The following is a 27,381-nucleotide window of genomic DNA, read 5'->3' on the forward strand; positions in this document are numbered from 1 at the left end:
GAGGGGAGGACAAAAGAGGTTAGCAGTCTTGTGTTTGTCGGGATGTGGTTGTAGCTGTACTGTTGGGCTGGGAAGAGAGTTTAGGGCGGCTGTCTTGACGTATCTGTGGGGCTGGGGAGGAGTATTAGGCTGTTTACTTATACGGGAGTGGACGTGGGGAAGGGTGGAAGAGGTTTAGAGCTGTGATCTTTTTCTTTGTGTTACTGTACTGTGGGCTGCGGGGAAGAGGTTAGAGGTACCTGTTGATATGTACGAGTACAGCCGGGGAAGAGTTAGAGCTTGCTTGTTAATGTACGGTGGGCTGGGAGGTTAAGGCTGCTGTACGTACTTTGTGGGCTGGGGAAGAGGTTAGAGGCTGTGTACTGTACGGTCGGGCTGGGGAAGAGGTTAGAGTGCTGTGTACGTACGGTGGGCGGGAAGAGGTTCAAGGGCTGTGTAACTATACGGTGGCTTGGGGAAGAGCTAGAGCTGTGTACTTACGTGGCTGGAGGAAGGTTAGAGGCTGTGTATTATACGGTGGGCCGGGGAAGAGGTTAGAGTTGGTGTACTGTACTGGTGCTGGGAAGAGGTTAGCGGCTGTGTACTGTACTGTCGGGCTGGGCAGACAGGGTTTAGAGGCGTGTGTTACTATACGGTGGGCCGGGAAGGGTTAGAGGCTGTGTATCTACTGGTGGCTGGGAAGAGTTAGAGGCTGTGTACTACGGTGGGCCTGAGGGAAGAGTTAGAGGCTGTTGTACTATACGGTGGGCTGGGGAGAGGTTACGAGCTGTGTACTTACTGGTGGGCTGGGGAAGAGGTTAGAGGCTGTGTACTGTACGGGGGCTGGGGAAGAGGTTAGAGGCTGTGTACTGTACGGTGGGCTGGGGGAAGAGTTTAGAGGGCCTGTGTACTGTACGTGGGCTGGGAAGAGGTTAGAGGCTGTGTACTGTACGTGGGCTGGGAAGAGGTTAGAGGCTGCTGTACTATACGGTGGCGGGAGAGGTTAGAGGCTGTGTACTGTACGTGGGCTGGGGAAGAGGTTAGAGGGCTGTGTACTGTACGTGGGCTGGGGAAGAGGTTAGACCGTGTGTACTGTACGGTGGGCGGGAAGAGGTTAGAGGCTGTGTACTGTACGTGGGCTGGGAAGAGGTTAGAGGCTGTGTACTGTACGTGGGCTGGGGAGAGGTTAGAGGCTGTGTACGTACGGTGGGCCTGGGGAAGAGTTAGAGGCTGTGTACTGTAATGTGGGCTGGGGAAGAGGTTAGAGGCTGATTATACGTGCGCTAGTAGTGCTGAGGTGGGCTGAGAGAAGGTCTAGGGCTGCATGGCTACTGTATCGGTGGCTGGGGCAGAGGTTTAAGGCTGTGTACTAGTACGGTGGGGGGTGAGGTAGAGCTGGTACTTACGGTGGTGCTGACAGGTAAGGGTGATGTACTTGCTGGGAAGAGGTTGAGCTGTGCTGATAAGGTGGGCTGGGAAGAGGTTAGAGGCTGTCACGTTACGGTGGGCTGGGGGAAAGAGTTAGACGGGGTGTACGTATACGGTGGCTGTGAACGAGGTTAGAGCTGTGTACTGTACGGTGGGCTGGGGAAGAGGTATGAGGTGTGTACTGTAAGGTGGGCTGGGCGGGAGAAATCAGCGAATCTATAGCTATAGCTGCAACCAGCATCAGGCCTTTTGTGTCGCTGGACTTCTCGTTAGAAAATAATTATGAATAAATTGTATCCATGTGACTTGGCAGGTCCTGATCAGTATATGTATGTTATTAAACAGACACACACAGTCCAATGTTTACACAACAGTATTAAACCCAATCCTGTCACTGATTGAGTGAACCAATTTATGTCGCCTAGCAACGAGAGGTGTCAYGCAGCCAAGGGAAGTCAATATATTAGGCTCCTGAGTAAGGCTGGTATAATTATGGACAATAACTGTGAACTCATTTTGTTGTTGTCATAATGGTCTTAATAGACTCATTTTAGGAGAAGGCTGGATTCAACTTCAATTAGATATAGTTTACCCAATAGCAGTTCTTCCGTTTTGACATTAAGTGGGTAGAGTTGGTTATCATTTTACGAGCAGAACGACACGGTCGTGAGGAGAAGGTTCATTTTCAAAAGTTCCAAGGTCGGCAAAACCATTWGTTTTTTAGACATAGTTAAATTTTCAAAGATGCATTATAAGCTCAAAACATACCATTAAAACAAAATATTACTACAATTACCATGCCTATTTGCATGACAATTAATCGTGACCTAAAATTCCATAATCGTCACAGCCCTCCCTAGAGGACAGTTGGATAGAAAGACAGAAATTGAAAAATCTATCTATTCACCCCCTCCCCCTTAATCTCCTCCACATAGCAAACAGAATACTCCTGCAGCCAGTGGTTTCCATAGCAACAAGTTAGAGAGGGACCAGAGGGGGAGAAAGAGGAGGTAGACAGAGGAAGGAAGAGTGCCTAATCCCTACATACACAGAACTGTAAAACAGGGAGGAAAGGGCCTGTGAGCACCCCCCACACTGACAGATTGCTCAGCAATTACACAATGTGATCTGTAACCAATAGGCCTACCTCCCCACACTGCTGTCCTCGCTCTTTCAGCCGTGATGTTATCCTGGCATTAATCAGTCTACATATCCATGTCTTTGTTCCGTATAATGATCATCCACTCATGCCTGTTCAACTCCTTTTCCACATTAATTTCCTGTGTGTCTGTACAGTACATGTCTGTGTGTGTGTGTTTGTACAGTACATGTCTGTGTGTGTGTGTGTGTACAGTACATGTCTGTGTGTACGTATGTCTGTCTGTCTGTGTGTGTGTGTACAGTATGTGTGTGTACAGTATGTGTGTGTGTGTGTGTGTCTGTGCGTACAGTATACGTCTGTGTGTGTGCGTGCATTACCTCTAGCTGCTCGTCCTCCAGCAGGCGTATGACCAGTGCTCTGACGTCGTTGACGGCTCCCTGGTCGCTCAGAAAGGTGAACAGGTTGTAGAAGACCATGATCTGTAGGTACGTCAGCACCGTGTAGCGAGCATGCCACGAACTGCTGCCCGCTATCTGGAAGATAACATAGAACGTTAATTACAAAACAACAACTATGGGTGTAAAGGTTCACCAAACCCACGGTTTGGTGGGCATCTGAGGTTTTGGGGTCACGGTTCGGTTTCGGTAAAGCAGGTTACATTTTTGGGGGTAAAACATGCAACACTAAGAAAGGAATAGATGAGCCATATAATGTAGGGCCCTATAACATGTTTAATTTACCCCCTAATTCAGTTATTACAAGTTTCAGATTTTTACCAGTTTTTCAGTCTCATAATCAAACGTCTTTAATAGAAAAACAACACAATTGGAGGTTCTAAGCCCACAACAATGCTTCAACCCCATCAGGAGACAATTGGAGGTTCTAAGCCCACAACAATGCTTCAACCCCATCACAGACATTGGATCTAAGCCCCAACATGCTTCAACCCCAATCAGGGAGACAATTGGAGGTTCTAAGCCCACAACAATGCTTCAACCCCATCAGGAGACAATTGGAGGTTCTAAGCCCAGAACAATGCTTCAACCCCATCATGAGACCATTTTGTGGTCTGGTGAAAATAAATATTCATTTTTGGGTTTAGATACCCTTGAACTTGAACTTGACTGAAAACTCTTACTGACAGTTGTGGCTGCTTCGCGTGATGTATTGTTGTCTCTACCTTCTTGCCCTTTGTGCGGTTGTCTGTGCTCAATAATATTTGTAGCATGTTTTGTGCTGCTACCATGTTGTTGTCATGTGTTTCTACCATGCTGTGTTGTCATGTGTTGCTGCCTTGCTATGTTGTTGTCTCAGGTTTCTCTTTATGTAGTTTTGTGTTGTCTCTCTTGTCGGGATGTGTGTTTTGTCCTATATTTATATTTAATCCCAGCCCCCATCCCCGCAGGAGGCCTTTTGGTAGGCTGTCATTGTGAATAAGAATTTGTTCTTAACGGACTTGCCTAGTTAAATAAAGCAATGTAGGTGCGCACCAGCAAGAGCATTGCTTGGTTAGCGTTGTTTCTGTAGCACACGTGATTGCAGAGTTTGCTGAACAAATCACCACTGAAGTGATGTAAATAATCCTGATATCATTCTGCCAGGTCAGCTTAGACTACTTTGTAGGTTTTTGGGAGAGCCTTTCCATCTACCAGAAGACCGTAGTCATTAGCATAATCGCTAACGGCTACAAAGTAGCAGATGCGCACACAGACAGGGGAATTCACGCGCTGTTGCCGCTTCAGAAAGTTGAAGGAAAATTTGAATCACTTATGCACGTCTTATTATCTTGGGCAAATTAATTAATGGTCTAATAAATACATTTAGTCGATATCCTACAAAGTTCAATACATTTTTGCTTCTATTAGAAAGCCAAAATGTTCCTAAACTGGAGATCTAAATAATGATGGAGGATCCTCCAAATCTGATTTACCGACCACACCACTCGCCATCGTACCGAACTTGTTCCCGGCTGCACCTCACAAAAGAAGTTTGAAATGCACCAATTAAGATTTGGAATTTGATTACAATGTGTGCATAGGGTCTAGTTGTTTGAATGGAATAGCCTACATTGTTTTTTCCTGCTCAGATTTACTCAAGAGGCATACAACGCAGCGTAGGTATAGCCTTTAGACCTAGTGGTTTAATTACAGTGCCGTCAGGTAGCATTCAGAACCCTTGACTTTTTCCACATTTTGTTACAGCCTTATTCTAAAATTGATTAAATAAAAAAAATCCTCAGGGATCTACACACAACACCCCATAATGACGAAGTGAAAACAGGTTAAAACATTTTTGAAAATGTATTAAAAATTWACTTAAATACCTTATTTACATAAGTATTCAGACCCTTTGCTAAGAGACTCGAAATTGAGCTCAGGTGCATCCCGTTTCCATTGATCATCCTTGAGATGTTTCTACAACTTGATTCGAGTCCATCAGTAGTAAATTCAATTGATAGATTGCTGAGGATTTTTTATTTAATCCATTTTAGAATAAGGCTGTTATGTAACAAAATGTGGAAAAAGTGTGTGTGCGTCAGAAATGAAAGGCGCATGGCCCAGTGACTCACTTCCCACACTGCGTGCACGTGTGTGTGTGGTGACCTACCACCTGCAGAGCATGCGTGTCCCTACCTCTTGCAGGGCCAGTAGGACCAGTGGTATCTGCTCTGTGTAGAGCAGTCCCTGGGACATCAGAGACAGACAGGTCTTAGCGTCCCTCTTCAGCTCATCATAACTGTCATCATTCTCCACTGGGGCGATCTACAACAGGAAGACAGAGGAGAGTGAAGAGGGATTAGGGATAGGCCTCCCCCTTTGAGTCTGGTTCCTCTCCAGGTGTCTTCCTTCCTTGACCCACCCACCTTGAACAGCAGTGGCAGCAACTGGAGCTGCTCTGGAACAGCCGTGGAGAAGGAGCGTCCAGCACTGGCCATCAGCCACTTGAGTACTGGAAACAAATAGAAAACCTTTATTACATTGTATGCTCTGACAAAGGTCATTGTAACCGAAAGGTTGACACATTAAAATGACAAATGTGCATTGATCTTAGATGTGCGGAGACTGTTTTATTTTGCTTTACAACTGGGTTTATCATCAATATGCTCTCGCTCTCCCTATCCTCTGGTCTCTTACCCGTCTTCAGTAGTTTGATGGCCTGTGTTAGGGTTAGGGGTCGTACCTGTCTTCAGTAGTTTGATGGCCTGTGTCCTCTCGTCCTGCTCCCCCACCTCGTTCTCCTCTACCACGTGGTTCTGGATCTCCTCGTCCCCCTCCGTCAGGGGTTTGAGGCGCAGCAGTACCCGCTCTGTGAACTCCTTGATGCGAGGCGAGGCTGTGGGCTGGGTGTACGGCAGGTTGACGTCTATCATGAAGATGTAGGTGAGGACGCTGGGGAGGAGAGAGACAGAGAAAGGGGGGGAGACACAGAGAGAGATGAAAGGGGGGAGGACACAGAGAGAGAAAGGAGAAGAGGGAGGAGGAGGGACAGAGAGAGAGAAAGGGGGGAGGACAGAGAGAGAGAAAGGGGGGAGGACAGAGAGAGAGAAAGGGGGGGAGGACAGAGAAGAGAAAGGGGGGAGGACAGAGAGAGAAAGGGCGGAGGAGGACAGAGAGAGAAAGGGGGAGGAACAGAAGAGAGAAAGGGGAGGACAGAGAGAGAAAGGGGGGGAGGACAGAGAGAGAAAAGGGGGGAGACAGAGAGAGAAAGGGGCGAGAGGACAGAGGAGAGAAAGGGGAGGGACAGAGAGAGAGGGAGGGAGGGGAACAATAAGAGAGCATGATGGTGGGTGTGTGTTAAACATCAGTAAAGAAGAAAACAAGTGGGAAGCGGTAGTCCTTTACCATCATCTTTGGGCAGTTTCCATACACCACCAGATTATGATTACGTGGCTCTAAGTGTTATTTTTGGGGAACTGTGTTTCCATTATAGCCAGGGCTGACACCTGAGGAATTGTGAAGAGCATAATTAACAACCTCTGCATCATCAAGACAGTTCGTTGTGACTAGTTGTTAACCATGGAAGGTATGTCATCCATGTTCACAGTCAGCCATTAAGTAAATGCCAGATGAAAAGTACCAAGAGGCCAGGGCCTTAGCTTCCAAGTCAGAGGCAGAGAACATGGCTCAGTAGAGAACATGGGGTCAGGCCGTGGAGGGGAACAAGTCAGCCTTTTGGGTAAAACACTGGGGTAAGTGTTAGTGGAAATATGCCATTTGAAAAGTATATTGATAGTATACTTTTTAAATACTGCATTAGTGTTCGGTCAATGGATGTAAGAGAGGTCCTACCTGCCGATGCGCTCGCGGACGTTCTTGTAGACCTGTGTGAGTTTGGCTCTAGGTACTGCAGCAGTCTGTGGAGGCAGCTCAGGGACCCTCCACTCCTGCTGAGCCAGGCCTCCTGCAGCACATACAGACGACTGGAGAGAGAGTTATAGACACAACACAAAAAGAAAGTGTTTCCCCTACCTACCATGTACATGTGGGTCTCTACACTGCCTAGCCCCCCCCCCCCCACACCTACAAGAGTTTGGTTTTTATTGGTTTCAATGACAAGAGACTGAATGTTGCTTTGGGGCCTTGCGTGTGCATGGAACATAATCTAGGACGAAAGACCGTACAGAGATCTGCCTGTCTATCTGACAGTTCATAATCTAGGAGAAAGACCGTTACAGCAGATCTGCCTGTCTATCTGACAGTTCATAATCTAGGAGAAAGGACCGTACAGAGATCTGCCTGTCTATCTGACAGTTCATCATCTAGGAGAAAGACCGTACAGAGATCTGCCTGTCTATCTGACAGTTCATAATCTAGGAGAAAAGCCGTACAGAGATCTGCCTGTCTATCTGACAGTTTCATAATCTAGGAGAAAGGACCGTACAGAGATCTGCCTGTCTATCTGACAGTTCATAATCTAGGGAGAAAGAACCGTACAGAGATCTGCCTGTCTATATGAGACAGTTCATAATCTAGGAGAAGACCGTACAGAGATCTGCCTGTCTATCTGATAGTTCATAATCTAGGAGAAAAGACCGTACAGAGATCTGCCTGTCTATCTGACAGTTCATAATCTAGGAGAAAAGACCGTACAGAGCATCTGCCTGTCTATCTGACAGTGCATAATCTAGGAGAAAGACCGTACAGAGATCTGCCTGTCTATCTGACAGTTCATAATCTAGGAGAAGACCGTACAGAGATCTGCCTTCTATCTGACAGTTCATCACTAGGAGAAAGACCGTACAGAGATCTGCCTGTCTATCTGACAGTTCATAATCTATTATAGAGAAAGACCGTACAGAGATCTGCCTGTCTATCTGACAGTTCATAATCTAGGAGAAAGACCGTACAGAGATCTGCCTGTCTATCTGACAGTTCAAGGGTTGGTAAAGTTTCTCCTCACCAGGCGTCTACGAAGGATCCCCCCTCCCCGTTGACTGGAGATTCCATCAGCATCTCAAACAGCCAGTGGAGCTTCCTGGGGTCTCTGCTCTCCTGTACCACACAAAAACACAAAGGTCAAAGATGTGGATGCAGGAAAACAGAATCATGTCAGATGGGACAGTCTTTCCTCATTCCTCCATTCACTCCTCGCCTCCTTAAATGCATTGGAAGAGAAGATCCAAGGTCCTTCCCGGTCTGGCCTTCTCCTCTAATGCTTTGAGAAAGAAGTAAGGAGAGAGGATGCATTTGGGAATGGAGGAACTACTGATTGAGAAAGAAGCTGAAAGAAATGGACTGCTGATATGAGAGGGATGGGAGGGCTAGCAGCTTACACAGGCGGTGGCGATGCAGGTGCCCCAGTCAGCGTAGGTCTCTACAGTGATGTTGTTCAGTGCTGTACGGAGCAGAGGACACAGCAGCTCCCATAGACTCTCAACCTGGGAGTGGAACACAGGTCCAGAGTCAAAGGTCAAGAACTTCAAAAATATTCAACTTTTATTTATCCAGTTAAGTCAGACACACACACACACACGTTCTTATTTGCCTGGCAAGTGGAGAAATGTAAAGTACTGATTATGAGTCTGGTGTGTGCGAGCTTATTTGACCATGGTGTATGTATCTCTCTCCTACCTTGCCGTAGCTCCAGAGTGTGTGTGTTTGTTCCTACCTTTCCGTAGCTCCAGTGTGTGTGTTTGTTCCTACCTTMCCGTAGCTCCAGTGTGTGTGTTTGTTCCTACCTTGCCGTAGCTCCAGAGTGTGTGTTTGTTCCTACCTTGCCGTAGCTCCAGTGTGTGTGTGTTCGTTCCTACCTTGCCGTAGCTCCAGTGTGTGTGTGTGTTCGTTCCTACCTTGCCGTTAGCTCCAGTGTGTGTGTGTTCGTTCCTACCTTTGCCGTTAGCTCCAGTGTGTGTGTTTTCCTACCTTGCCGTAGCTTCCAGGTGTGTGTGTTCGTTCCTACCTTTGCCGTAGCTTCCAGTGTGTGTTTGTTGTTTCTACCTTGCCGTAGCTCCAGAGTGGGTGTGTTCGTTCCTACCTTTCCGTAGCTCCAGTGTGTGTTCGTTCCTACCTTGCCGTAGCTCCAGTGTGTGTGTTCGTTCCTACCTTGCCGTAGCTCCAGTGTGTGTGTTCGTTCCTACCTTGCCGTAGCTCCAGTGCGTGTGTTCGTTCCTACCTTGCCGTAGAGCCAGTGTGTGTGTGTTCGTTCCTACCTTGCCATAGCTCCAGTGCTTGCTGCCTCTGATCAGTCCAGAAGTGATCTCTGCTACACAGCGCTGTTTGCTCTCGTGTGTGTCGGCCACCAGACGCTCCATGTGTGGTTTCAGCACGGGCAGGAAGGCATCGTTGAAGTTACGGAACAGACCCTGAAAGATAGAGGAGTGGCAATAAGACAGAGTTACGGAAGCCTAAAGATTTGGCTTACAAAAACCCCCTCCTGGGTTTATCCTTCCCTCGTTCCTTGCAGTCTCCTTTGCAAAACGTCAGACGGAAGCGAATAGACTATGAAGAGAGAACTCACGTCCTCCGATGTTTTGAACAAGAGGCGGGATAGAGAACAAGGTATTAATGAAGGTTCAGGAAATACCTCTGAGATTGGGAGGGTCTTAAATCCTGATCTCTCTCTCCCTCACCTTGAAAAGGCAGAACCTGCGGGGGCTGAACTTGTCCTTGCCCTTCCGGTCCTCCAGAGAGAGGAATTCAATCAGCTGGTTGATGAACACTGGGTCTGAAAAGTGGTCGTAGATGATCTGCTCTCGCTGGAAGGAGAGAAGAAGAAACTGTTATTACAGCGGACTGGAGATATCACATTTTACAGCAGAGGATGTTATATAGCGTTTTCAAAGAGTGAGAGACTGCATTCTGATTCTCTAACCTTCAGCCAGAAGTGTGCACTTGTTCACTCTTGCTCATACATTTGAAAGCATTGTATTGAAAGCGTACATGGCTGGAGGGAGTTTCCACCATATTCCCTACACTAATACATTCATTTCACATCAATCAGGGAGGAGTGTCCAAGTGTACACTTCGGGACAAGGGTAGCGAATTAGACTGTGGCCATTGTGTGTGCTGTGTCATCTCCTCACCTCTGTCATCTCCTCTCTGGTCAGTCCTTGTTTGGGCTGCTCCTCAGAGGGAGAGTACATCATGAGTTTCTGTGGCCAGCTGTAGTATCCCCAGTGGGTCTTCTCTACGAATGTACAGCCCTCCCAGTCCTGCTGGGTACGAGGCAGACTGCTACTGTTATACTGGAGCCACTGGTTATCAGGCCTGTCTCCTGCTATCATACCAGCCGGCTCCTTTAGACCACCTGGTAGAGGGAGAGAGGCAGTGAGAGGACCATAATGCTGGCTGGAGCCACTGGTTATCAGGCCTGTCTCCTGCTATCATACCAGCAGGAGAGGAGAGAGGTGTTGAGATACATGCTGTATAGCTGTTATAATCACACCTGGGGTCAAATAGTATTTGTTTACTTTCAAATACAGTACCAGTCAAAAGTTGACACACCTACTCATTCAAGGGTTTTTCTTTATTTTTACATTGTAGAATAATAGTGAAGACATCAAAACCATGAAACAACACATATGGAATCATGTAGTAACCAAAAAAGTGTTAAATCAAAATATATGTTAGATTCTTCAAGGTAGCCACTCTTGGCATTCTCTTAACCAGCCTCACCTGGAATGCTTTTCCAACAGTCTTGAAGGAGTTCCCACATATACTGAGGACTTGTTGGCTGCTTTTCCTTCACTCTGCGGTCCAACTCATCCCAAACCATCTCAATTGAGTGGATGCCAGGTCATCTGATGCAGCACTCCATCACTCTCCTTCTTGGTCAAATAGCCCTTACACAGCCTGGAGGTATGTTGGGTCATTGTCTTGTTGAAAAACAAATGATAGTCCCACTAAGCGCAAACCAGATGGTCGTGTCGCTGCAGAATGCTGTGGTAGCCATGCTGGTTAAGTGTGCCTTGAATTCTAAATAAATCACAGAGCTTGTCACAAGCAAAGCACCCCCACACCACCACCTCCATGCTTCACGGTGGGAACCACACATGAGCAGATCATCCGTTGACCTACTTTGCGTCTCACAYAGACACGTAGGTTAGACTCATTTTAGACTCATCACACCAAAGGACAGATTTGGCCCAGTGTTTTTTGGCCCAAGCAAATCTCTTCTTCTTATTGGTGTCCTTTAGTAGTTGTTTCTTTGCAACAAATCGACCATGAAGGCCTGATTCACGCAGTCTCCTCTGAACAGTTGATGTTGAGTTGCTTGCTTATGTGAAGCATTTATTTGGGCTGCAATTTCTGAGGCTGGTAATTAATGAACTTATCCTCTGCAGCAGAGGTAACTCTGGGTCTTCTTTTCCTGTGGGGGTCCTCATGAGAGACAGTTTCATCATAGCACTTGATGGTTTTTACGACTGCACTTGAAGAAAAGTTATTGAAATTTTCCGGATTGACTGACCTCATGAAGCTGGTTGAGAGAATGCCAAGAGTGTGCAAAGCTGTCATCAGGGCAAAGTGTGGCTACTTTGAAGAATTTCAAATATAAAATATTTTGATTTGTTTAACACCTTTTTTGGTTACTACATGATTCCATGTGTAATTTAATAGTTTTGATGTCTTCACAATTATTCTACAATGTAAAAATAAGGAAACTTTTGACTGGTACTGCAGGTGCTTCTACATCTGCATTGCTTGCTGTTTGGGGGTTAAGGCTGGGTTTCTGCATCAGCACTTTGTGACATCTGCTGATGTAAAAAGGGCTTTATAAATACATTTGATTGAAATACTTTTATAGAGCCTACCTGAAGTGCCAGATGGAAAGGGTTTGCAATTTTGGGACTATTCCTTTGGTTCCATTGCACCAGAGCAAGCCCAATCAAGTAAAGCTTGAAACAAATATTATTTGAACACAGGTTTAGGGGACTAGTGAGCGAGGAGACAGGAAGTGCAACTCGAGAGTGGTTACTTACAGAGCTCGTTGGGGCTGACTGGTACTTTTTTATGCGGCCTCTTGAGTTGCTTCATGATCCCTGCCACTGCTGATATCGCCAACTAGTGGGGGAAATAAACACAAAAAATATGTTTCTATATCTTAAAATGAAACACTATAACGAGGATTATGCATGCATGGCTGATGTTTGAAGATAAATGTGAATCTGTGTGAAACTTTACTGTAACGTTGTTGACTGCTGCCACCTTGAAGAGTTCTCATGCAAAATAGATTCTCTCAATGTAGTGAATGAAACTGAATGCATGACTGGGTCTGTCCGTTAGTGATTCTGTGTTTAGTGCATGTGTGTGTGTGTGGATAGTGGTGGTTGTGTGGCAGCGCCCACCTTGCGGACCAGGAGGGAGTCGTGGTTGAGGCTTTTGACAAAGAACAGGACAGCAGGGGAGGGGAGAGGGTGGTCATCTCTCAACAACAGAGACATGAATCCAATGGCATTGTGCTCAAACTTCCAGGGCCTGCAACACGCAGAGCAGCGGGTACATTTTTTTGGGAGACAGAGTGAAGGGAGGTACTACCTGGTAATAAAGTAATAAATCTTTGTACAACATGATGAAAATGGTTTCCGTTGCACAACGTTTTGCTACAGAGTGCACTGATGAATAGGAAGTTGAAAATGTTGCAGTTAGAAACGTAAAGGAACAGAGCTGACATGATTCCCTTGAATCTAGACAACAGACTATCATATCTGTGAAACACAATACATTTCTATGCTTGTTTCAGTCATTGAGACAAGGTGAACCTACATATTTCTGTCGTTGAGGCAGTCCAGAAGTTCACCAACCAGACTCTCATATTTCCTGAGGGAGACACACCAGTAATAGCTTGTAAAGTGGCTTATACTGGGGACATTATACTGTAGACATAACTGAGAAATGAGTTTAACAACAGGAACGGCAGACCTTTGCTAGACTGCAATAAGACACCAATAGGACAGTAATTTGAAGATCTTGTGTACAGTTCATCAACAGTATTGTAGTGTTTATTCATTAGCAGTGAAAGCTCTTCCTCTGGTCTTCCTCTGGTACTTACTGAACTGAGTCGAGGTTCTTCTCCTCCTGCTTCCTGAGGCCCTCTGCTTCTTCTTGGTCTGAGGGGACAGGTTCCGGGGGCAGAGGAACACCAGAGGTCTGGAGCTGCACCGCCACCGCACGGCATTCTGACGGGATCTACAGTAGAGATAAGAGTTAGTTTAATCATAAATGTTATACAGGATATGATGGGATATATAGCTAGTGGAGGTAAAGACAGGTCATCTCAGGCCAAGCACACTAATATATAGATGACCTGTAGATTCTCAACTTCAGAGACATGTTTGAAGCCTATTCAGTCACAAAGCTTTACTCTTGAAGGCTTATGTCACACTGTACTTCTATACGCCTAACAGGCAATAGTATATACGTTTTGTCATTCATTGAAAAAAAGAGTTGAGAGTAAACCCAGCAGGCAAAGTTGGTTGAAATGACATCCTTACTTTCAGTTTACAATCAGATCAAGTTGAAATTACGTTATTACAAACCATTCACAACCAGATGGTAGCAATGACAATTTCCACCAGTGGAAAAGCAGGAAGGGTATCTTACAGCAAAGTCGATGCCAATGGTCTCGTATTGGCGGTGGACCTTGTCAGCGAGGTCGTCGAACAGGCGGACGATGGAGGGCTTCTCCAGAGACATAGCTGAGCTGAGTCCTGAGCGGACGATGGCAGGCCAGGTCAGGGTGATGCAGTCCCAGTCGTGCAGGTTGGCCAGGCACACCCCACTGTGNTATATAGATGACCTGTAGATTCTCAACTTCAGAGACATGTTTGAAGCCTATTCAGTCACAAAGCTTTACTCTTGAAGGCTTATGTCACACTGTACTTCTATACGCCTAACAGGCAATAGTATATACGTTTTGTCATTCATTGAAAAAAAGAGTTGAGAGTAAACCCAGCAGGCAAAGTTGGTTGAAATGACATCCTTACTTTCAGTTTACAATCAGATCAAGTTGAAATTACGTTATTACAAACCATTCACAACCAGATGGTAGCAATGACAATTTCCACCAGTGGAAAAGCAGGAAGGGTATCTTACAGCAAAGTCGATGCCAATGGTCTCGTATTGGCGGTGGACCTTGTCAGCGAGGTCGTCGAACAGGCGGACGATGGAGGGCTTCTCCAGAGACATAGCTGAGCTGAGTCCTGAGCGGACGATGGCAGGCCAGGTCAGGGTGATGCAGTCCCAGTCGTGCAGGTTGGCCAGGCACACCCCACTGTGGTTCCCCAAGAGACAGTACAAGGCACCCTGAAGAGAGGAGAGACGGGGGATAAGGAAGGATGAGGAAAATAATGAAGGATGGCGAATATGAGGCCTCAAAGTTATATTCCATTTCTCTATTTACATCATCCAGTCAGTCAGTCAGTCATTTAGTCAGTCAATCAATCGATTGATCAATTATCAATCTGCAATAACCAGCCTAGACAATGTGCATGTGTGTGTGGATGAGGTAGGGGAGTGTTTATGTGTGTGCTCAAGATAAGAGAGAGACAGGACAGAGACAGGCCAGTCGTACTTTGAATTGCTGCTGTGTGACGTCGGAGCGGTCTGGCTCCAGGAACTCCAGCACACGGGGGATCAGGTCCCTGCAGCAGAAGTTATAGGTCCCCAGAGCTGTGAACAGCACACTCTGAGCCCGGCTACGCACCTGGAGGGACACACGAGGTACATACCCTCAAATATTCCTTGCATCCTGTCTCCTTGCCACCTCCTCAAAAAACATCAGTGGAGATGAATGTGTTGAGGTGGCGAGGAGAGAGGAATCAAGGAAAAGAAGCCAAGATTGATAAAACATCTCTCTCACCACAGTAATGTTTTGTTTACCTGCTGGAGCTACTAGAACAAACGTGTGGTAGTGAACTGAGCTAACCTGACTGTAGGTGCTGGTAGAGAGCCGCAGCAGATCCCGCATCAGTTCCTGGTGGATCCTCCTGTACTCACACCCCTCCACTGTTAGCTTACGCAGCTGGACAACACAAAACACAGCAGCTAGGTTACAACCTGGGGTAAACACACAGATTCTTCCATGACAGCAGCAGACACTTGAGAATGGACAGAACAGAGAGACGGCAGAAAGAGAGGAGGGAGAGAGACCCTACCTCGTGCTGTAGCATGACTCTGTCGATTAGCAGGGCTCGGATGTGCTGCTTCCTGCCGTGAAGCTGTAGGTGTATTAGAAGACAAATGAGTAAGTGATTATGGGTCAGCACCAGAATCAATAAAAAAAATGCAAAACTCAACTCATACAAAAGATATGTCAGATAAGTATGTGGGTCCTGTAAACGACCAGCATTCATTCACTCAAGAGAAATACAACTTCATTTGGGAGTTCCACCACAATCTCAGCCATGGCTCCAGTATGGCGTTCTAGCTATATCTCTCACCCTGTTCTCCATGGACTTCTTGACCAGGTTGAAGCTCTTCCAGCGAGAGTCAAACTCTTGTTTGTGGGAGCCTTTGAAGTGCAGCAGGTCACTGATGATCTTGATGATGGAGAACAGAGACTTGGTGTCGTCCTCTGAGTGCTCCAGAATGTGATCTGAGGAAATAAAACAGAACAAACCATTACATGGATATGTTTTAGAGATGGTTTATTCAATCTTAATATGTGAAGAGCGTCATAAGGTGGTGGACACAAAGCAATTTCAAAAAAACATTACACTTATAGGAAGGGAAATGATCTGGATAGGTTTACACTTTCTGTGTTAGTTAGATCTGGACATGTGCAGAAAAGCCAAGTACAGCAGAAGACAAGTTTCCATTGGACATCTGTACATTGGACAATAAAGTAATCTTGCCAAGACAATGATAATACCACAGTCGATGACAGGACACAGTATCTGGAAGGTAGATGTGATAAGTGTCACATGGTATAACAACAGTTGTTTGGCTGGCTGTAGTTTGATGTTGGGCGGTTGTGTTGTGGTTACAAAAACAGGAGGGGACAAGGGTTTGTTCTTGGGTGTGGTGTTGTTACAGAGGCAGAGAGGATGTGAATTTAATGTTAGGTGGGGTTGTGGTTACACCGACAGAAGGGAAGCGGACACTACTCACGTAGCAGCTGCCTCATCACTCTGCAGATAGCATCTCTGTAGTTCTCTCTGGACACATCTGCAGGGAGGGAGAGAGAGTTGAGGCATTACAACTCTGGCTAGCCACACTATGACTGCCCACACAAAGAAATCAGAGCACAGCTAACTATAAGGGTAGTTAGTAATACTCCCTACCATCGGCCATCCCTGTGAAGAGGTTAGTCTCCCCCAGATTCACCATGCTAGTCACCCTGACGGAGAAAGAGGTTTCACAGTTAAAACACACTGTTGGTAAAACACTGTGACAAAAAATTACTTTAAAAATACATTTTATTGATTAAGCTTGTTCGCAAATTAAATGTGTTCTACTCACAGTTCAGGGATGGGCTCTCCTTGCAGCAGGGGCAACAGGCTACCTGCTCCCAGAAGGCAGTGCTGTACAATGGACAAACTCTGTAGGACGTCATCCCTGAAAAACAGAATTAAGACAGTTACATGCAGGGTCCACATAACACTGACTACATATTATAGAGCAGAACAGGGTTGTGTTCAGCAGGGCGAAMTTTTTTTGAAATGGAGGTAGCAGCTAAACTCTTCAGGACAATAGCACACTTGACCATTGCAAAACGTTTTTGCTACTGTGTGCATTACTGAAGTAGTGGTGTAGTATCCTATCCTTGCACCTCCACCTGTCTACTCCAGACTTAACCTGTCGCTGGCACACTGTTTAATGTGTCTTCAACCTGGTAAAGTCCTGGCAAAACGTGTTTCTCTAATTGGGAAAGTTTATGTAGTCCTTCTGTGTGTCTGTTTCCTTCTGTTTGATAACAGATGAATAGGACCCTTTTCTCATTATCTTTTAGTTAGTTACTTTGTTTATCCCTCACCTGGTCATGTCCCGTTCTCCCTGGGCGTATCTCTGTAGTCGGAGCAGCTCTGGCTGTAGGATCAGGTCTAGAACGTAGAACACAAAGCTGGTCTCCTCCACTCTGGGGACGTGCCACTGGATGTTCAGGTTCCACAGGTCCCCCGGACGACCCCAGTCCTGGAGACACAGAGGGAGAGAAACATGGTTTTATTCGGGATCAAAAAGGGACTTAGGTGGGACTTAGGTGGTGGGCGTGAGTAGAGCCCAACCCATATATCAGACAATATTGTCCTTTTACAGATACATCGGTCAATTATTACACCGATAACCAATATTCAATAAATATGATGAAACAAACTAATCTCAATCCAATCTGAACACTTGCGGCKATTCTCATTATGTGTTATTGTAACAATGTATTAGACAATTGCTCTGTTGGACGGAAATTTGTGAGAATTCAGTGTGTAAAAATTATAATTGTAATTTCTTTGCAGTAAAACAGTATAATCAGCATCAGTAAGTTTTGTCCCCCKAAAAAACACATTGGTTGGGCTGTAGGCATGGGGTGTGGCCAGTGGTGTAGCTTCAGCCGGTGCAGTCGCACCATACATGGCCCCGGTGACGGGCCCAGATCTGTGGAGCCATGGGCCCTTTATGGAATTTGCATACCGCCCCACCATGCCCAAGTATTAATTGTTGACGCGGGTCCATCACGTCTACGATTTGACGAGAAGATCTTTCTTTAAAGTAGGCTATATGATAAATGATCCCACTGATGGTTTCACCAACAAAATGTTTTTTTGCCACTACATAAGTCAACATGATATTTTTGTGTATTGATGACAATAAATCAAATTAATTTGCTAAATAAATCATATTATTCAAAACCATGTTAAGATAATGTAATGCATTATGGGATTCATTGTGCAAATACTTTCCAAAGCGTTGTTGTTTCTGTCATCGTTTTAAGCAATAGTTGAGCTAGCTATCAAGAGACAACGGCCGAAAAAATAGAAAGTTGGGTAACGTAGCAAATTTCTGCCGACAGGTGTTGGAGCGCATAGTTAATTTAACTATCATACTTACGTCATGTAATTCGGCGTTCAGATGGCACCGTGAAAAGCTGGGGCAGGCCAACAGTMGGAATTTTCTGTCATTTACGACCCAGTTCTGAAAGAACTTTTAGAACGCCCCGCAAGATCCGTTAACTATCTCAGTCCTCAAATCCAAAATGAGCTGATTTATATCTTAGCCAAGCGAGTGAAGTGTGACATTCAGGGAGAGATGGAGGAAGCCCCATTTTTTTAATATTATTATGGACACCACACCAGATGTATCCGAAGTAGACCAGTTAAGCCCAGTGAGAGTGATAAGGGATGCAAATAATGTTGCCACAGATCTGTCCATCAGAGTCGTTTTTGGGATTTCTGGAGACTGCTGACACATCAGCAGCTGAGATTCAACATAAAATCCTGGGCAGCATAGAGGATAATGGGCTGGATATATCAAAATGTCGTGGGCAGGGGTATGATGGAGCTGCTAACATGAGCAGGGTCTATTCGGGTGTGCTGGCCAGAATGTCCCAAAAAAGAGCAGCTTGCTGTTTATGTGCATTGTGCGCGGAGCAGTCTTAATCTGGCTCTCAACGACTAAACAGTTTTATGATACTGTTGAACTGCTATACACCTTCTTTGGGCATAGCATAAAGAGATGGTCAATGTTGAGTGGTATATTTGATTTTGCATCAGAAAAAGAAAATGTAACTCTAAAACGACTGTGTCTCACCCGCTGGTCATCTAGATTTGAGTCCCTTGCCGCCCTGAGATACAGATATGTGGACGTAATGAAGGCCCTCACCAAGATTGTGCTGTTAAGTGACAAGAAGAACGAGAGGGATGATGCAGCAGCACTGAAAAAGAAAATGGAAAAATGAACTTTTAGTCGTTCTGAAGACTAAGGTTTAAGAAAATGTGAACGTTGTCTTCAAAATGATACAGGCCAAAGACGCAGACCTGCACAGGGAAGTCAGCCTACTCAAGGACATAGAGGTCCGGATTCCGAACAGGATTTTGAGAAGGCCAAAGTCACTGCAAAGACCCTTGCCGACAAATGGGGAGCTCAGAACACATTTGAAGACACTCGGAGAAGGAAGGCGAGGCGTCATTTTGATGAGCTATGTGAGGACGAGCGACTGTCTGATGGGGAGAGTCGTTTTAGAGTCAACGTCTTTAACGCAAACCTTGACATCGTTATCCACCAGCTGTCAAACAGATTTAAAAGTCAGCGGGCAACGTCGAGTCTGTTTGACTCCATCCATCCCACTACCCTGGCCAACGCAGATGATGATGCGCTCTACGAGACCGCCAGCCGGCTGGCTGAACATTACAGCAAAGATATATCAGCAAGCTTCCCTGGCCAATTACTCTCTTTCAGGGCCTGTTTTAAGAAGGAAATAGCAAAGCACAATACAGTGAGAGACCTGGCCAAGATGCTAATTTTTGATTACAATTCAGTCACTGCTACATTTGGGGAAGTTGTTACAGCGATGCTCCTTTTTGTGACTCTGCCTGTAACGGTAGCCAGTGCAGAGCGCTCCTTTTCCAAACGGAAAATAATTCAACCATAGGAGCAGCATGCTGAGGAGCAGCATGCTGAGGAGCAGCATGGGACAGGAGAGACTGAGTGGGTTGGCCATTCTGACCATTGAAAACATCAGGGCCAGGACCATGGATTTGAATGCCATAGTCAACAACTTCGCAGAGCGCAAGTCCCGTTGAATGCCAATCAAATGAGTGAGTAAGCTTATATTTCTACAGGGCAGGCTACTCAGACAGCCTATATAAATCAAGCTTAATTGAGATTAATTTACATTTCTTGTCAATCTACGACTATGCTCGATCAGTCTTTGGAAACCATGTTCTGGTGCACGGCTGCTGAGCCATTTCATTGTCATCATAACCTATACGTTTAACTAGGCTATAAGAATAATAGTAAGCACATACACATCATATACTGTTAAAAGGCATGCTGCCATTTAAGCAATCTGTTTGAATGCTCCTTTTCATAGATTTTCTGGTGTTTTTGCAATAGGCCTCTGCGGGAGGCAGATCATTTGAAATAGCGGTATGTCAGTTTTGACCCCCTGCATAACTTCAGCGAGCACGTACTGGGTCATCAGCTGTGTTTCAGTGTCTGTCAACAGATTGATCTATATATTTATGTTTTATAATATAGGATATTTCCTATTATTTGCAGATAAAATAGGGTGTTTTTTGACCGCTTTGTGCTTTCCGTGGTGCTGATCGACTTACACGGGATAATTTCTAACCGTCGTCCATGGTGCTGACTGTATTGGCTATAATGCGGCTTCTCTGGTAACAGCTTCAAATGTGCCCTTAGATTAGGTTCTGCTGTTACAATGCTAAGTAATATTAACACACAGCATTACCAACAAAATTATTWAAATTTTAAGGGAAATATGGGTGGTGACAGGGCCCGGTAATTTTTTGGGGCACCTGGGCCCATCATGATTAAGCTACGCTACTTGGCATGGCAATGGCCAGTCTGTCAGCACAGCTGAAATTGTCTGACCACTAGGAAAGAACATTTGAGGCTCCCATCTTGACGGTGGAGAGAATTTTGGTGTTTTAAAGCCAATTTCCTGCATTCCACACATTTCTTCAGTAGCTTAGAGACATTTTTCAATTTAAAGCAAATTTCCTGCAATTCTACACATTTTGCCTTGGAGCTGAAATACATTTTTCCGCTTTTAAGCAAATTTCCTGTAACTTAAAGCACTTTGCCATGACTAATGCTGTGTTCTTATGCTCAAAAGTTGTTAGTTCTTAAATATTTATTATGAAAAAATATATAAGTCTATTATCTTTTCCACACTGAAAGTGTTTTTACATTACAAAAATGTATAAAAAAATATAAAAATGATTGTTTTACACTGCGGCCCACCTAAGACATTTCTATGCAGAAAGAAAACCGGATAGTTTGGGTCAATATGTAATTCTTAATAATACACTTGATTTTTAAAAGGACAAACTAAAATATCACTTTTACATAAGTATTCAGCCTTTTTACTCAGTACTTTGTTGAAGCACCTTTGGCAGCGATTACAGCCTCAAATATTCCCTTGACCATGACTAGTCTCCCAGTCCCTGCCACTGAAAAACATCCCCACAGCATGATGCTGCCACCACCATGCTTCACCGTAGGGATGGTGCCAGGTTTCCTCCAGTCATGAGGCTTGGCATTCAGGCCAAAGAGTTCAATCTTGGTTTCATCAGACCAGAGAATATTGTTTCTCGTAGTCTGAGAGTCCTTTAGGTGCCTTTTGGCAAACTCCAAGCGGCCTGACATGTGCCTTTTACTGAGGAGTGCCTTCCATCTGGCCAATCTACCATAAAGGCATGCTTGGTGGAGTGCTGCAGAGATGGTTGTCCTTCTGGAAGGTTATCCCATCTCCACAGAGGAAGTCTGGAGCTCTGTCGAGTGACCATCGGGTTCTTGGCCACCTCCCTGACCAAGTCCCTTCTCCCCTGATTGTTCAGGGGAGAAGGGAGGCCGGGATGCCAGCTCTAGGAAGAGTCTTGGCGGTTCCAAACTTCTTCCATTTAAAAATGTTGGAGGCCACTGTGTTCCTGGGGACCGTCAGTGTTGCAGAAATGTTTTGATACCCTTCCTTTTGTGCCTCGACACAATCCTGTCTCGGAGCTCTACGGACAATTCCGTCGACCTGATGGCTTGATCTTTGCTCTGACATGCACTGTCAACTGTAGGATTTTATATAGACAGGTGTGTGCCTTTCCAAATCATGTCTAATCAATTGAAGTTACCACAGGTGGACTCCATTCAAGTTGTAGAAACATCTCAAGGATGATCAATGAAAGCAGGATACACCTGAGCTCAATGAGTCTCATAGCAAAGGGTTTCTATATTTTATAAATGTGCAACAATTTCTAAAAACTGTTTTCGCTTTGTCATTATGGGGTATTGTGTGTAGATTGATTAAATAAAAAAAATTCCAATGTTAGAATAAGGCTGTAACGTAACAAAATGTGGAAAAAGTCAAGGGGTCTGAATACTTCCCGAATGCACTGTATGTACACAATCAAAGAGGGTAACTATGGTCATGTGGATTGTGGACTGTATAGAGAACATGTCTATTCAAACCACATAGTATAATCTCAGTGGTACCTGGTCCACTAAGTCATGGCTATCAATGTATTATAATCATGTCTTGACCTATGCAGCCTTATGCCATATGTTTATAAAAGGACCTATGCCATATGTTTATAAAAGGACCTATGCCATATGTTTATAAAAGGACCTATGCCATATGTTTTAAAACGGACCTATTCCAATATGTTTATAAAAGGACCTATGCCATATGTTTATAAAAGGACCTATGCCATATGTTTATAAAAGGACCTATGCCATATGTTTATAAAAGGATCTATGTGAACTCCCCACAGCATTACTTAAAAATGTAAGATAATTGAGTTGCTAATGGCAGCCTGCAGTACACCGGTCAGCTTTCAATTGGAGTTAAGGCATCCCCATGCTTCCCAGCCGAAACAGTTTGTGCATATATTATGCCGACACTGTAAAGTTCTTGTTCGTTTTTTTGTGTGAGTTGTTCGGCCACACATTTTTTCTTGAGGCAAGCCCAAGTCGGTGATTGGTCAACAGTTGGAATTCTTCAGTAAGGTCTTTGTTCAGTAAGGTCTTTGTTGTCGTTCAACGAGAGAAGACTAATTTTCATGCACATTTGGTCATTTAGAAATACTGCACCAAACATCTTAGCTAGATGTACGACTAAAATCTCCTCAGCAAAAACGTTGAAATCAATGACAGATTTCTTGAGTCATCTTAGATTAATTCAGACTATTTTGAGGAAGTGTATACTGGACAAACAGTACCAATGATGTTTTTTTTTCGTTTTTCAAGCTAATGTTTTTTAAGGGAGTATGCGAGCACTCGTTCGGGTCGCCTAGCCGACCTTGGCTAGCCAAACTGAAGCATGCCGACACATTTACTCAATGAAAGGGGGTAGCACTGAGCGAGCCTGCAACATCACTTCCTGGAGTAGCTCAAACTGCGCATGTTGTGTCTCCATGAGACGCCATCTTAACCAACTTCATTTGGCCTAAATGCACTATTGAGTCTTTACATAGGAATCAATGGTTTTGTCCATTCATATATAGTCATTGACATGCACGCAAATAACACACACACACACACAGACAAAACACACACATACAAAACACACGTGCTTGTCTTGTAGTCCTGACATCAATTCTAAAAACAGCAGGCAAGACACCTTATTTGACATCTAGTGCCATACAGGCTTTAATTCATTGAGCTAGCCAACAAGCTGCCCTGGGGTGCGTCCCAATAATCTCTCCTTCCTCCTGAAGTGAACACTCGTTCACTACTACACACACATTTTAAAGCATTGGATTGTTAAAAGGCATGGCCTGGAGGGAGTTTCCATATACCAGGTATTTCCTTTCAAATCCATGAAAGTGCACACTTCGGGGAGAAAGGTTATGTCTCTACCTCTACTGGGGGTGACATAGTGAAGACATAATAGGATCACACTCCAGGCCCTTCCATAGAGATGGATAGAGGGTGCACTTGCCACAAAAGCCTTTTACTGTGGGCTGGGATTTCACCATTGTCCTATGGGCAAAGATAGGTGTCCTCCATCCATCTCTATGGACCCTTCTCACTGACTAAGTGGACAGGGGGAGGGCTGAGGAGAGTAAATGAGGAAGGGAGGGGGGAGAAATAGAGTTAACAGGGCAGTTCCTTTGACACTTTCTTACCGAAAGGTCCAGAGTGACTGATAAATGATAAGACCAATCAAGAAGATAATGTAAAAAGTTATAAAATAACACCATTTGTGATAGAAATGGACAGAAGCGCTCAATAATCACAATTTCGGGGTCTTCTGGGTTATAAAAATATATTCCTACCAAAGAATATGTAGCAGAAATTTGGCAGGCAGGAATCTGAAAAAATATAAAACTAAAGTTTTGAACTTGATACCTCGATGGGTAGGTAGTCCTATATGGGCTGTTGAAAGTCACCTGGTACACTGCAGTACTCTGTGGGGTAGATAGATGTGTTACCCCTAACACCAGCCCTGCATGTACCACTAACCCTAACCCCCTAACATTGTACTTAACCCTATACTGTACATACCTTGATGGGCAGGTAGTCCTGTGTGGGCTGCTGAAAGCCTCCAGGTACACTGCAGTACTCTGTGGGGTAGATGAGGGCTGTTGACCTCAGGATATGATGCAGCAGGTTACAGGCCAGGGTGTAGCCCTGTTTACACTTCAGATGGAGGGTCAGCTGCAGGATCTGAACCAGCTGGGTGCTGTAGGGGAGGATCTTGTCCCCGTCCACACGAGTCACCTGGGGAGAACAAGGTTAGGAGAGAAAATACAGACTGCACCTGTGTTCTGTTCATTAGAGCACAACAACAAAAACGGAAAACAAAGAGAAGCTTTCTTATCAGACAACATTAGGTTAGTAACTCCCGCATTTCCAAAATGTTTTCCTGTTTGGTGTCTACTGACAGTTGAAGGGAACAAGAGAGTCTCTCAGTCCAGTCGATATGAACGCAGGATGATGACCTCACCTCTGACAGTAGCTGAAGGTTCCATAGTAACTCCTTATCCAGTTCCTCCTCACTCAACACCTCTTCATCTGGAAATCATCATCAAGAACAACATGACAGAGATGGTGAGATACTCTGAGGCCAACTCAGACCCAATGATTCCCACTTCTCCCCAACTCTAAACCCTCCATAGCAAATCAGCACACAGCATCATCTTGATCAAATCATGGCTGGATTGAATCAAGATTTGGATTTATAGCCCTGCACATAAACAGAACACACTTCCTACTTAGTGAATACTTACTGACAGCGATCTGGTTTATGGCATTGCAGCAATGGGGCACAAAAAGCTTCAGAGACTGTGCCGGGTGACACTTGGATGCTGCTCTGCACATGTCAGCCACCATCCTGCCAGCCACACGAGTCTCAAAGATGTTGGTAGTGGCAAAGTTGAAGACCTTCTCCAGAGCCACCTGAGTAACCAGCCAGGAGAAACAAACGGTTGAGTGGTGAGTGAGTGAGTGAGTGAGTGAGTGAGTGAGTGAGTGAGTGAGGAGTGAGTGAGTGAGTGAATGAGTCCTACCTTGAAGATGTCTATGGAGCACGTGTGAGGATGGTGCTGAAGGTAGAAAGTAGTCCCAGCTCCACCAGGCTCTCCAGATGGGTCATCTTCTCTGTCTCTGTCTCCTCTCTGGTCTGCTCTAGAGTACTGCTGTCTATCAGGGCAAAACACCTGGACAGACACAAACACAGACACAGTTTAGAACTGCTATGCTGTTCCACTGATGACATGCATACATAGGAAACATAGATCACCAAAGTATGTGGACACCTGCTCATCGAACATCTCATTCCAATAATGAGGCATTAACTATGATTGGTCCCCAATTCACTGCTATTACAGACCACTCATCTGGGAAGGCTTTCCACTAGATGTTGGAACATTGCTGCGGGGACTTGCGTCATTCTGCCATGAGCATTAGTGAGGTCGGGCAATGATGTTGGCCGATTATGCCTGGCTCACAGCCTGCATTCCAATTGATTCCAAAGGTGTTGATGGGATTGAGGTCGACCGATTATGATTTTTCAACGCCGATACCAATAATTGGAGGACCAAAAAAGCCGATACCGATTAATCGGACGATTTTTATATACACTGCTCAAAAAAATAAGGGAACACTTAAACAACACAATGTAACTCCAAGTCAATCACACTTCTGTGAAATCAAACTGTCCACTTAGGAAGCAACACTGATTGACAATAAATTTCACATGCTGTTGTGCAAATGGAATAGACAACAGGTGGAAATTATAGGCAATTAGCAAGACACCCCCAATAAAGGAGTGGTTCTGCAGGTGGTGACCAAGACCACTTCTCAGTTCCTATGCTTCCTGGCTGATGTTTTGGTCACTTTTGAATGCTGGCGTGCTTTCACTCTGGTGGTAGCATGAGACGGAGTCTACAACCCACACAAGTGGCTCAGGTAGTGCAGCTCATCCAGGATGCACATCAATGCGAGCTGTGGCAAGAAGGTTTGCTGTGTCTGTCAGCGTAGTGTCCAGAGCATGGAGGCGCTACCAGGAGACAGGCCAGTACATCAGGAGACATGGAGGAGGCCGTAGGAGGGCAACAACCCAGCAGCAGGACCGCTACCTCCGCCTTTGTGCAAGGAGGATCAGGAGGAGCACTGCCAGAGCCCTGCAAAATGACCTCCAGCAGGCCACAAATGTGCATGTGTCTGCTCAAACGYTCAGAAACAGACTCCATGAGGGTGGTATGAGGGCCCGACGTCCACAGGTGGGGGTTGTGCTTACAGCCCAACACCGTGCAGGACGTTTGGCATTTGCCAGAGAACACCAAGAGTGGCAAATTCGCCACTGGCGCCCTGTGCCCTTCACAGATGAAAGCAGGTTCACACTGAGCACGTGACAGACGTGACAGAGTCTGGAGACGCCGTGGAGAACGTTCTGCTGCCTGCAACATCCTCCAGCATGACCGGTTTGGCGGTGGGTCAGTCATGGTGTGGGGTGGCATTTCTTTGGGGGGCCGCACAGCCCTCAATGTGCTCGCCAGAGGTAGCCTGACTGCCATTAGGTACCGAGATGAGATCCTCAGACCCCTTGTGAGACCATATGCTGGTGCGGTTGGCCCTGGGTTCCTCCTAATGAAAGACAATGCTAGACCTCATGTGGCTGGAGTGTGTCAGCAGTTCCTGCAAGAGGAAGGCATTGATGCTATGGACTGGCCCGCCCGTTCCCCAGACCTGAATCCAATTGAGCACATCTGGGACATCATGTCTCGCTCCATCCACCAAAGCCACGTTGCACCACAGACTGTCGAGGAGTTGGCGGATGCTTTAGTCCAGGTCTGGGAGGAGATCCCTCAGGAGACCATCCGCCACCTCATCAGGAGCATGCCCAGGCGTTGTAGGGAGGTCATACAGGCACGTGGAGGCCACACACACTACTGAGCCTCATTTTGACTTGTTTTAAGGACATTATATCAAAGTTAGATCAGCCTGTAGTGTGGTTTTCCACTTTAATTTTGAGTGTGACTCCAAATCCAGACCTCTATGGGTTGATACATTTGATTTCCATTGATAATTTTTGTGTGATTTTGTTGTCAGCACATTCAACTATGTAAAGAAAAAAGTATTTAWTAAGAATATTTCATTCATTCAGATCTAGGATGTGTTATTTTAGTGTTCCCTTAATTTTTTTGAGCAGTGTATATATTTGTAATAATGACAATTACAACAATACTGAATGAACACTTATTTGAACTTAATATAATACATTAATAAAATCAATTTAGTCTCAAATATATAATGAAACATGTT

At 45.3% G+C, this 27,381-nt stretch overlaps 1 protein-coding gene across 1 annotated transcript in view; it reads right to left on the bottom strand.

Moving 5' to 3' along the window:
• Positions 1-27,381, bottom strand: part of LOC111968069 (proteasome activator complex subunit 4B-like) — a 77,468-nt gene that overhangs the window by 7,219 nt on the left and 42,868 nt on the right. Inside the window, 29 exon segments of the mRNA XM_023993601.3 lie at positions 2,887-3,042; positions 5,143-5,271; positions 5,373-5,458; positions 5,690-5,898; positions 6,799-6,913; positions 6,916-6,929; positions 7,910-8,001; positions 8,283-8,387; positions 9,159-9,311; positions 9,579-9,704; positions 10,032-10,255; positions 11,928-12,009; positions 12,294-12,423; positions 12,712-12,765; positions 12,998-13,134; positions 14,041-14,250; positions 14,519-14,650; positions 14,873-14,968; positions 15,102-15,164; positions 15,387-15,541; positions 16,057-16,113; positions 16,230-16,285; positions 16,408-16,503; positions 16,922-17,079; positions 24,121-24,336; positions 24,563-24,630; positions 24,846-25,014; positions 25,125-25,147; positions 25,150-25,274. Coding sequence (XP_023849369.1) covers positions 2,887-3,042; positions 5,143-5,271; positions 5,373-5,458; positions 5,690-5,898; positions 6,799-6,913; positions 6,916-6,929; positions 7,910-8,001; positions 8,283-8,387; positions 9,159-9,311; positions 9,579-9,704; positions 10,032-10,255; positions 11,928-12,009; positions 12,294-12,423; positions 12,712-12,765; positions 12,998-13,134; positions 14,041-14,250; positions 14,519-14,650; positions 14,873-14,968; positions 15,102-15,164; positions 15,387-15,541; positions 16,057-16,113; positions 16,230-16,285; positions 16,408-16,503; positions 16,922-17,079; positions 24,121-24,336; positions 24,563-24,630; positions 24,846-25,014; positions 25,125-25,147; positions 25,150-25,274 — 3,436 coding nt within the window.

Source organism: Salvelinus sp. IW2-2015, linkage group LG8 (assembly GCF_002910315.2).
Source record: "Salvelinus sp. IW2-2015 linkage group LG8, ASM291031v2, whole genome shotgun sequence".
NCBI classification, from domain to species: Eukaryota; Metazoa; Chordata; class Actinopteri; order Salmoniformes; family Salmonidae; genus Salvelinus; species Salvelinus sp. IW2-2015.